Source organism: Chiloscyllium plagiosum, chromosome 9, assembly GCF_004010195.1.
Source record: "Chiloscyllium plagiosum isolate BGI_BamShark_2017 chromosome 9, ASM401019v2, whole genome shotgun sequence".
Classification (NCBI taxonomy): Eukaryota; Metazoa; Chordata; class Chondrichthyes; order Orectolobiformes; family Hemiscylliidae; genus Chiloscyllium; species Chiloscyllium plagiosum.
In genome coordinates, this window is record NC_057718.1 from 71496608 (window position 1) to 71508539 (window position 11932).

General features: G+C 44.0%; 2 protein-coding genes across 2 annotated transcripts in view; one reads left to right on the top strand and one right to left on the bottom strand.

Annotated features, from left to right (window-relative positions):
* The window catches only part of sod2 (superoxide dismutase 2, mitochondrial), a 27344-nt gene extending 26685 nt beyond the window's left edge, over positions 1-659 (bottom strand). Inside the window, exon 1 of the mRNA XM_043696186.1 lies at positions 153-659. Within this exon, the coding sequence (XP_043552121.1) occupies positions 153-181 (29 nt within the window). The 5' untranslated portion in view covers positions 182-659. The remainder of the gene's footprint in view (positions 1-152) is intronic.
* LOC122553255 (WT1 associated protein) overlaps positions 239-11932 on the top strand; it is a 90799-nt gene continuing 79105 nt past the window's right edge. Inside the window, exons 1-3 of the mRNA XM_043696839.1 lie at positions 239-244; positions 306-330; positions 434-481. Of these exons, the coding sequence (XP_043552774.1) occupies positions 239-244; positions 306-330; positions 434-481 (79 nt within the window). The remainder of the gene's footprint in view (positions 245-305; positions 331-433; positions 482-11932) is intronic.

Here is an 11932-nt window from a genome sequence, read left to right on the forward strand (position 1 = left end):
AGGGGGACGGGTTTGTAGGGGAGAGAAAATGGGCCTTCGGATGGTTTTGGGGGTGAACGAGTCAGTGTGCGAAAAGTGTTTGAATCGGCTTCCCGAAGGCTTTATCCAATATGAACATGATTGTTTAGGAGAGTAACAAATGTCGCACTCACCTTTGAAGATGACTGAGCTTGTTTAACATATTCAGACTTTAGTGAATACTGGAGAATGTTGAAAGACAAGCACAACACTTGATTCAATGCTTGTAATTATGCAACCCAACGTCCTTGACCTTTGAACTCAGATCCAACCATTTCTGTTTTGAGTTGAACTTTTTATTGGAAATTGGTTGTGAATTCAGAAATTACCGCAAAAATAAGACAAATGTTTGTCTTGGAATATTTATTCTTTAAAATTTCACAAGCATTAATCTCGATATTCCGTCCGTTTTGAGATTTTTCTGCAGGACATAAACTTAAGTGGCTCTTTCTCCAACCCAAAGGTAAAAGGTTTATTTTTGTTGTGCGGTTGCGTGTGTTACTCCGCTTACAATCCCACTACTGAGTTTTGAAGTACGTGTTTCCTTCCCGTAACGCATCTTAGATTTCTTGACGTGATAACGGCCGTGGTGGTGGCTTCTGCTAGGTTGCTTTGAATTTTACCCAGCGTAAGTAAGCATTCAGTGCTTTCAATGCGGCGGTGTTTGATTTTTCGAGGAAGTCTGGTGAGTGAGCTGGCTGGCTTGTGGGCGCGGCTGTACGTAAGCACACGTCGGTCAGATTCAGAGCTAGTAGGCCGGAGACTGGCGGCGCCATTTTATGTAGAATTTTCTATTCTCCCAAACAACGAATTAGGTCAGAAAAAGGGATACATCTCTGAAGAGCTGGTCATCCAGGCCCCACCTCACACCCGGGGCCTTGCAGTCAGGCTCACGGTTTGTGTTTTTGTGCATAACATTTTAATTAGTATCTGCAGTTTCTAAAACTGGCGGTAGTAAGTGTTTTCCCTTGTTATACGCGTGCACTTATTTTAAATGACACTGAGCACGTTTTTTTGCTTGTACTGCTTAAAAAAAAAGCTCGAACCAGATAATGCATGCCGACCCCTTTTAATTAGGTCATCCGATAGGATGAGCTTGTTTGTAAGGCGGTAAGTTGTTGGGCCTACTAGATTTTACAGTCGCGGAAATGGAATCGTTTAGGATGGGATTTAATCGTGATTCCTCACAAAAATGAAAGGATTGGGCTTGTGTTACGAACGGTCGGAAGCTGTTTCCATGCTGTAGAACGGAAGCCGCCTTTTATGTGCGAAATGAACTAAAGGATTTCTTTCCCCCAAATCGACACTTATCGATTGTCACGGCGGTGATTGAGTAGACATGTTTTGTCTGAGATTTGAAGACGTTGAGAATTTCTTGGGATAACTGATTCTACTTTTGAGCTATAGAGTTATTTTGTATAAATTTACCTTTGCGTAGATAGTATTTATATAAAAAATCTTGCTCATTAAAGTCTATGTCACCTTTATGCTACGGAAAGTGGCTGGTATTTTAGGCTATTTTTCGTCAAAAGTTGAAATAAAGTAGAATGAAAAGCTTTGATCACTGCAATATTCATTGCTGCAGTGTGCCTTTTGTTTCAATTCCCTTCTGAATACACTTTGTATTTAGTTGATCACAACTGAGAAAGGAAAACAAACTTTACAAAGTGGGCACAAAATAAATTTGTTGCAAGATTGTTGTCACGTAAGAACGTTTGAGAAAATCATGAAAGTTGGGTTTTGTGATGTTCAGTTGCACTCCAGTTTGAAATCAGTGTTTGGTCAAAATTCAATAAGAAAATCTAACCACTTGTGGTCATCAAGATATTCATCTGAAATTGTTTCATCACAAATTGTTGAATGAGTTTCTTTGTAAACTGCCTCAGTTTTTCTTAAAATCACATCCTAATAGATGATGATACCAGGATTGTGGGATACATACTTAAGGTTTGGGCATGGGATGAAGAATTGTTTTGCAAGATAGATTAGGCTACTTTCTGGATAGTCTGAAGTTGGATGTCTTGATGGTTCAATGGATAGATCTTAAAAATGCACCAAACTAGTGCAGAAAATAATCAAAAAGGCTAATGGAATTAAAGGCAAATTTATGCCTCGATGACTTTAATGTAAACACTCATTCGTTATGCTGAGCGGTAGAAAACACTGATTAGGCCCCATTTGGAGTACTGAGATCTGGAAACAAGGGATTTATTGGCACTGGGAGAGTACAGTATAGTTTTACAAGAATGATGCCTGGACTTCAGGGGTAAAGTTATGAGGAGAGATTAGGGCTGTTTTCTCCAGAATTTACAAGATTACATGGTGATCTGATTGAAGTCTTCAAGGTATGAATAGGAAAAGACAGAGTAGGCAACAATAAATTTTTGGACTGCTTGGAGTTTCTTGAATTGGGGCCAGACAATTCAGGAAAGATGTTAGGAAGCACTTACATGCACAATGGGTGATGGAGGTTTGGGACTCTCTTCCACAAATGGCAGTGAAGCTCGATCATTTACCTTTAAATCTGAGACATTTTGTTCAGCAAAGGTATTGAGATATGGACCAAAAACAGATTTATGCAGTTGGAGTTAAGCCACAGATAGCCATTAACTTGTTGAAAGGCAGAAGACACTTGGGGCTGAATGGCCTGTTCCTGTCTCTATGTACTTTCTGTCTACACAGGTGGTAGAAGAGGAGACAATGGCTCCAAAAGGACATTGAATAGCCCTTTGAGTGAAATAAGCTTAAGGACATACGAGGACAGATTAGGATCTTGGACTGATCAGATTCGTCTTGATGAGCTTGACTGGCCTCGCTTCTGTGCATAAGGATGTGTACTTGTGTGTCAACAGGTTGTAATGACGTTACAAACTAAACTCAAGAATTTAGAGCTGGCATTTCACATGATAATGTCAATTTTTAATAACAGCGTTGGTTCTAATGGTACTGCAAGAACATAATTAGGCTTAAGTGAGCAGTTGAAGTGGGGAGCATGTTGTTCTTATATGTTTATAAGTATTATTAACCATTTTTTCTCTAAATCAAATCTCCTTTGGAGAGGATGACAACAAATCCATCTCATGGGTTGCATGAATGATGGTGAAATTCATTTGAGATGCGAAACTCCAGAATTTTCTGCGCTCAGATAGTCCACAGATTGAAAATTAAGTCTGAAATCTAATAATCTCAGTGCCGTACTGTTGTGTATCATTGACCAGTGTTTCTCAAGAAATAATGTACATTCATGAATCCAAATTACTCATCAGTAAAAGTACCCTTCATATTTTCAATGTGGTTCTTGCCCCACTTGGCGAAGAAACCAACCGTAGTTAAAAAGCTCAAACTCTGTCCGAAAACTCTATTGAACTACAAATTCTTGGATCTGTATCTTTCACTATCCAACTCCTAGCAAAATGATTCCCTCCTGTTTGCATCTTCTCAGTAGGCATTTCTCCTGGTAATAAGCTGATGTGTTTAACAGTTTACGTAGATAGGTGATTTCATCTGCTTATGTTTTTATACATACTTTATTGCACTAATGTAGATGTTTCCTGTCTTATTCACATTTCAATGCTGCTGGCTATAGTTTGAAGTAGACCGGCAGGAGGCTGGAAGAACACAGCAAGCCACGAAGCATCAGGAGGTGCAGAAATCGATGTTTTGGGTGTAACCCTTCAGGACTGGGGGTGGTGTGGGGGGGAGATAAAGTGGGAGGCGGAGGCAGGGTGTTGAAGTGACCCAGGTTGGGCTAACAAGTCAAAAGGTGTGGTGCTGGAAAAGCACAGCCGGTCAGGCAGCATCCGAGGAGCAGGAGCAGGACGCTGTCTGAGACTGTGCTTTTCCAACACCACACATTTTGACTCTAATCTCCAGCATCTGCAGTCCTCACTTTCGCCTTGATTAGAAACAAAAAAAATGCAGATGTTGGAATCCAAAGTAGACAAGCAGGAGGCTGGAAGAACACAGCAAGCCAGGCAGCTTCAGGAGGTGGAGAAATCGATGTTTTGGGTGTAACCCTTCAGGACTGGGGGTGGTGTGGGGGGGAGATAAAGTGGGAGGCGGAGGCAGGGTGTTGAAGTGGGGATAGGTGAAGACAAGTAGAGGGTACAACATGGTTGGTTGATGGGGGAATGAATCCAGTTGTTGGCAGGGAGCTGTGGAAGGGAGGCGGATGGGGAAGGAAGTTATTTGAAATTGGAGAACTCAAAGTTGAGTCCTCCAGGCTGTAGGGTGCCCAGGTGGAAGTTAAGGTGTTGTTCTTCCAACAGGAGCTGTGGTTTGTTTTGGCAATGGAGGAAGCCAAGGCTGGCCTTCAGACCCTGGCTTCTTTCCTTCCAATAGACCCATCCAGTCTCCCTCCACCAATACCCTCCTCTACCTCGCCGAACTGCTCCTCACCCACAATAACCTTTCCTTTAAATCTTCCCATTTCCTCGAATCAAGGACTTGGCCATGGGTACCCGGATGGGCCCCAGCTATGCTTGTTTCTTTGTCAGCTATATCGAACAGTCCCTGTTTAGTACCTGCACTGTACCCCAACTTTTCCGCAGTTACATCGATGACTGCATCGGGTGCAGCGTCCTGCACCCAGGGCTGAACTGGAGCAGTTCATCGATTTCGCCCACAACTTCAACCCCACCCTCAAATTCACTTGGTCCATCTCAGACACCACCCTTCCCTTTCTTGTCCTCACCATTTCCATCTCCGGCGACGGTCACCAGATGGACGTATACTACAAAACTGCAGACTCCCACCCAGTATCCTGCAAGAACTCCATCCTGTTCTCCCAATGCCTCCGCCTCCACCACATCTGCTCAGCGAGGAGACATTCCACTCACAAGCATCCCAGATGTCCACCTATTTTGAACAACTTGCTTTTCCTCTCACTGACATCCAGACAGCCCTCTGCCACACCACCTCCATTCCCCATTCCACCGCTCTAAACCACCCCTGCCAACGCAATAAAGATCGAGTCCCCTTTGTCCTCACCTACCACACATAGTCTTTGCATCCAACGCATAATCCTTAAGTACTTCCATCAACTTCAAATAGACTCCACCCCCAAGAATATCTTCCCCTCCCTACCCCTCTATGCCTTCTGCAAGGACCGTTCCCTCTGATAGTCCTTGGTTCACGCCACCCCTGCCACTGAACGCCCAGATACCTTCCCTGCAACCAGAAAAGATGCAAAACCTGCCAGTACACCCCCTCCCTCACCTCCATCCAGGGCCTGATGAAAAGCTTTCACCCAAAATGTAGATTTTCCTGCTCCTCGGATGATGCCTGACCTGCTGTGCTTTTCCAGTGCCACACTGTTGACTCTGATCTTCAGCATCTGCAATACTCACTTTTGCGATGTGATGATAAGGCCTGGCATGTAGGGTTTGTGGGTAAGGACATGGAAGGAGGTGATCTGGACTGGACATTGAGGCCAGAAGGTTGTGAGGCTCCCAAGCAAAAAATTAGGTGTTTTTCTTCCAGCTGGTGCCGAGCAAGACATGGTGGAGTGTTGAAATAGCATGCAACCGGAAGCTTGGTAGACTTTCAGGACAGAATGTTGGTGTTTTGCAAAATAGTCACCCAGTCTTGTGCTTAGTTTCCCCAGTGTTGAGGAAACCACATTGCAAGCAGTAAATGAAGTGCAGGTAAATTGTTACTCCAAGTGGAAAGTGTGTCTGTGGCCATGGATAGTGAGGAGGGATGAAGTAAACTAGCAGGTGTTACACCATCTGAGATTGCATGGGAAGGTGCGGAGAGAGATTGGGAGTGGAGGAGGAGTGGGCTAAGGGATCGTAGGTTTGAATGAGGGGGACCCAATTGCCGTTTTGGGAGGGAAGAGAAGAGGGGGAGGGCCCTATGAACCATAATGAGGAACCCTGGATTGAGCAAGCAGGTAGGCCCCTTATCGAAGTTGCTATTGGAACATGTGGCAGGGACTGGGAGAATGGAATAGAGTGTTTAAGGAAACGGGGAGTGAGGACTGCAGTTGAACACTGTTTTAAAAGATAATGGAGAAAAACAATAAGTGCTTTAGTAGTTGTGATCATGCTATTCTTTTTAAATAGTGAATTGCATGATTGAAATGTTTTAAGCATTCTGAAGTGTCCCTATTTAAGGAAAAATAAAGTTTCATTTGAGGATGTTTGGAGAAGGTTCACTAGGGTGATCCCTGGTGTAGAGGTCTTATGTCTAAATGCTAAACTGTAAGAAGTTTAGAAGAATTTGGAATTATTTCATTGAAACATACAGGATTCTTAAGGGGCTTGACAGAGTAGACATGAGGTTGTTCCGATTACAGGAGATTGTCGGACCAGAGACCACAGCCTCTGAATGAATGGAAGAGGCAGTGGCTTGGTGATATTATTAGTAGACTATAATATCAGAGACCCATGTAAGATTCTGAGGAACCATGTTTTAAGTTTTTTTTCTCTCCTGAGGTCCTTACACACTTGATGTGAACAAGCAAAATTTATTAAACACTATACAGTACAAACTTTGGAGAAACCTTTAAACACATCTCGCAGGGTTTACGGGGTCGTGGCAAAAGCTCTCTGAACGAAGGAAACAGTCCTTCCTTTGTACAAAATCTTTACATTGCAGTTAGTAATGCCCAAAAGACAAACCACAGCCATTCCCCCACAGGCACATGCCATTCAAGACACAATGCAGTGACCACCGCTCTCCAGAGACAATGTAATGCAAATCATCCCTCAATGGTTAAATCTGTTGCAAAGTGTTTTTTTGTGACTCTAGGGGAGTAGTCAAATTCCAACTGTAATGTTCTTACTGATTTCTGAAAAGGGGATAAGAATGTAAATCATTCCTGAACGGCAAGGAAATTGCCATGTAAACCTCCCACATTTCACCTTTAAGACCAAGACATACCATCTTATCCCTGGGGCATTCAATTTCTTGCAGATCAGAAGAGCAACATAACTGTTTAATACCTCATTCCCTCCTTTTTATCATTTCATGATAACCACCTAGATGGGGGATGAGAAAGGCGCTTCCAATTTATTCATAAGAATCTTACAGTCAGTACTTAAGCAAGTTATTGACGCACAACATACTTTGATTATAACAACAAAAATCACTAGCCCAAGTTCCTCCCAGTAGCCATCCAAGCCAGCCATCTTAGGGCCTGGTCCAAAATTAACAGTTGGTTCCGAATAAACTCAATGGCATGGGTTATGATGTATGATTCATCTGTAACCTGGGTGATGTATCTGTCCCTCACAGTTGTACCCCAACCACCCCACTGGGCCAATAGATAGTCTACTGCATATCTGGTCTGTTGTGCCTTAACTTTGCCAATTCCTGATTAACTGTATCCAGTCTCCTGAGATGGTTAACCCACAAATGAGGTAATTTAGGTGTTTTGCTGTCATCGTTCCCGCTGACCCCCCCCCAAGGGACAGCATCCCCAGGAACGTGTAGCTAAGGGAAGAACCTAGAGTCACTGGGTCCTTTCATTCTGCACAAAACTCTTGACTAATAGCTCTGGTTACTATTTTGTAAGGGGTAGGTGCCTTCTGAGGGCTCCTACTGTCCCTACAGCAACAGGATGGGGAGATTGGGGTGGCTGTAGTAAGGGTCCCATTGAAAAGGAACACAAACCTTTATTTGGCCCGGAAGCATTTCACTGCTTGGTTATTGGCAGTCGCAAACTGTTTACATCTCAGTTTCTCTCCTAATTGGAGTTTTCTCCTGATCCGATCAGTTGGTAGTCATAAAAAGGATATGGCCAAAAGGCCGAGCTGACATGTGTTCCATTGCAATATCCACAAATGAACTGCCTTCCTGTAGTAACATTTAAGCACCCTTCCTTGTCACAGGTGCGGGTGAATATTCCATTGCTCACCTGGCAAAGCCTGCGGGCGCATTGTTTTTGCGTATAAGAGGTATTTGTGGGAACGAAAGCATAAGTACAGCCCCACCCGCCGTCCTGAGAAAGTGGATAGCTCATGGGATCATAGCAAGTTGTACCTCTGTAGCTAGGGGGCTAAATCTGTCAGCTCTACGCACAGTCCCAATGTCATCCTTTTAAACTTCCCGCTTTGACCTACATGGGGCACCTGAAGTATCTATGTGAATAGGCTGGGGGGGGAGGGGGGGAGTTCACCCAGAAATGGGTACAAATAACACCTCTATGGACTGGACAAGTGGGTAACGTACAGTTCAATTACCATGGAGAAAGTAAGGACTGCAGATGCTGGAGATCAGAGCTGAAAAATTTGTTGCTGGAAAAGCGCTGCAGGTCAGGCAGCGTCCAAGGAGCAGGAGAATTGACGTTTCAGGCATAAGTCCTCCTGAAAAAGGGCTTCTGCCCGAAACGTCGATTCTCCTGCTCCTTGGATGCTGCCTGACCTGCTCTTTTCCAGCAACACATTTTTCAGTTCGATTACTATGCAAACGTATATGAGTCTTATAAAACAAATTGTCCTCTAGGCCTAACATTGTGATGGCGGCCATGATACCGCAGAATGCAAGTGTCGTCTTTAGACCGTCTGAGGGGCCCATTGTCTAGACAGTCAGGTGGAGCCAGTGACTCTGGCCTTGGACTTTTACTGCTGTTGGCATCTGCAGTTGCACCTGGAACTGTCCTTTTTACCGGTGGAATTGCCCCAAGCTTGGACAGTCTTTAATTAGCATAAGTTCTCCTGTTTGTAGTCTGGGGCTCACTCTGGCTGTCTGAATCTTGATCTGTCAGTGGTCCGAAGGCATGCTTGACCTGTGAGTGGAGAAACTTTAGGGACAATGTTAGCTGCTGAAAGTATCTCTGTATTTCCTCTCCCAAAACATTTACGTCTGCATGGTTGGGTGGGTTGGTCTGTGTTTGCATCCCTAGGGGTCCATCTGGGTCGGCCATAAATTATTTCGACTGTGTGTGGTAATCCTCGTGATACATGGCTAAAAGTAGGACCTTCAATCAGTTGAGGCCTGTTTCAGACATTATCTTAGTTTGGTTTTAAGAGTCTTGTTCACTCTTTCCAGTATTCTTGCCGCCTGAGGGTGGTAAGCGCAACAGAATTGCTGCTGGATATCACACATAGCTCGTTGATTTTCCCTACACAGTGGGGGCCATTGTCTGAACTAAGATGCCGAGGCACTCCAAATCTCGGTATGATCTCTGTCAGGAGTAATTTTACCACCGTTGAGGCTTTATTATTAGTGGTCGGAAAGGCTTCAATCCATCTTCTAAATACGCCACTAATAACAAGACAATGCTTATAACAATGTATGCACGGCAATTCAATGAAATCAAGCTGGATGCCTTTGAATGGACCACCAGGCAAGTGTGTTCTCCCTGTTACATAGCACACCCCTTGACCAGCATTGTTTTGCTAGCATGTTAAACATGATCTGACACGCTTCTGGGCTGCCTCGGCCAGTCCGGTGTGTCATCAGGTACGCAATATGATATTACTCATTCCCTCCTTGCCAAGATGGTATCAGCATGAAGACAGACAGAAAAAAAAACCCACACTGCAAACTGACACAGCAGTGAACCTGCATAGTTATTGCTTTTGCTGTTTGAATTCATGTATTGTTGGACATCAGAGTGCGTCAGGGAAGTTAACAAACAGTGAAAATCACAGTTTATCAGCATTGGTAATAAAACATCAGGTGTACATACCTGGCCAGCTGGGGTGATCCAGAGGCCTTTTGATGCAGAGTGCGAACACCCATGCATCTTCCATATTTGTTTTTCTGGGTCGGGGTGCCCCCCTGAAAACACTGCACAGTGACAATGTCTGGTATGCATGTTGTTTTTGAGGCAGATGATCGATGTAGTGCCTGCTGGTTCCCAGAGGACAATAGAATTGAGAGCTGTTGCCGCATCTCTGGCAGCTCGATCAGCTCTGGTATTGCCATTACTGATGTCTGTATTGTCCGTTACATGGGCAGCACACTTGATAATGGCCATTGCTTGGGGAGGAGGATGGCTTTGAGAAGATTTTGGACATGCAGTGAGTCCTGAATAGGTGTCCCTGAAGAGGTCAGAAATCCGCGTTTTGATGATAGCTGGCCAAAGTTGTGCGACATGCCAAAAGCATACTGCTCGTCCATGTATAGATTTACTGATTTTCCTGTGGTCAGGACACAAGCCCATGTTAGAGCAAAGAGTTCTGCTTTCTGAGCAGATACTGGAGGATCGAAGGAGGGCAATTCTAAGGTGTCTGTGTGGTTCATGCTGCGTATTTTGAAAGGGGCACTCCTAAGGGTGATATGGAAGAACTGCTGTCCACAAAGAGGGTAAAATCTGGTGTGGGTAATGGGGTGTCTACAAGGTCTGGTTGAGGGGAGGTTAAGAAGTAGTTGTGCAAAAGGAAATCATGGTGGGGGGGTGGGGTTCTGAGAGCTCCTCTGGAGGGGTACACAGTTGAGCAGGCGGAGAAGGTCAGGGGGGTTATTGAGTAGGGCTACTTCGTAATGGCTAAGTCAAGCTTGTGTAAGGTGTTGGGTCTGATGGGAAGTTAGGAGGGCTACAATGGCATGTGACGAATAGATAATCGGCTTTTTGGAGAGTAATATTGAAAATGGCCATGACGAGAGTAGATAGCTGGGAGAATTTGTCAGCAGGGTGGGAGGTCCATGGTGACAGGGTCAAGGCTTGGCTCTTGTGATCCTTGTGGGTTTGGGTTAAAGCAACAGTTGCACAGTCCTCTCGGATACATGCATACAACTGGAAGAGCTTGTCTTCCGAGTGTTGGGCTCTTGCCAGGGCCGTTTTTAATTCAGTGAAAGCTAACTTTTGTTCTTTTAGTGTGAAGGTGTTTGAAGCCTTGTTTGAGGCCAAAGAGGTTAATTGGTTGGTGAGTAATTTTATGTTAGGGAGCCACTATCGGCAGTAGTTAACTAGGCCCAAAAACTGTTCTGGGTAATCGAAGATGGAGGACGGGAAAAATTTCTGGCTCTAACAGGCTGATCTTTTTTTTTGAGGTATTTTAGGTATTGGAGGTGATTTTCTCGAATTCCAGGAGCAGCAGTTACTGTTTATATGCTGTTGTATTGTTTTGCAAATTTGGAGGAAAAGAAAGTCAAAACAGCCATTTTAAAATTGAAAGGGAACAAACAAAGTAAGCACATGGTGAGGTCAGTGCAGGAGAGAAACTGAGGGGAAAAAAACCCACGCTACAAACTGACAGCATTGAACCTGCACAGTTACTGCCTTTGCTGTTTGAATTCCTGTATCGCTGGACATTGGTGTGCATCAGGGAAAATTAACAAGCAGTGAAATTCGCAACTAATCTTGGAGGATCCTGTTTGGGAGAGGTCACAGCACAGAAACAGATAAGTGAGTATTTTTGTATGGCCTTACAGTAAGTCTGCAGTAGTGAGTAGAGTGGGTTCTTTCTTGATTATATGTTTTATTGAGATAGGTCTCTTGATTAAACTTAAAAGTATAAGCCATAAGTATTAATTTAACCTGGAACAGTGTTTTATAGAGGAATAAGATGGTGCTATCTTCTTGGTCTGTAAATTGAAAGAAGCAAAAATGGCCTTTAGTGGAGTGATAAGCTGTTCTTGTCGCATGTGGGAGTTTAGGAAGAGTTTACATGTTACTGAGGATTATATCTGCAATAAATGCTGTTCGTTGCGAATCCTATCAGATTGAATGGATTAGTTGGAGAGACAGTTGGAGGCAATGAGGAATTTAGAAGAGAAAGGGGATGTGATGGATGGCAGTTATTGGAAGGGAGAAAAGTTGCAGATACAATCACATAGATGAATTAACTCCAGGAAAGGTAAGAGAGGGAGGCAGGTAGTGCAGGAGTCTTCTGTGGCTATCCCCATTTCAAACAAGTATGCTGTTTTGGAAAATGTAGGGGGTGATGGATTCTCAGGGGAAGGTAGCACGACCAGCCAAGTTCTGGTATTGAGACTGGCTCTCATGCAATGAGGGGTACAT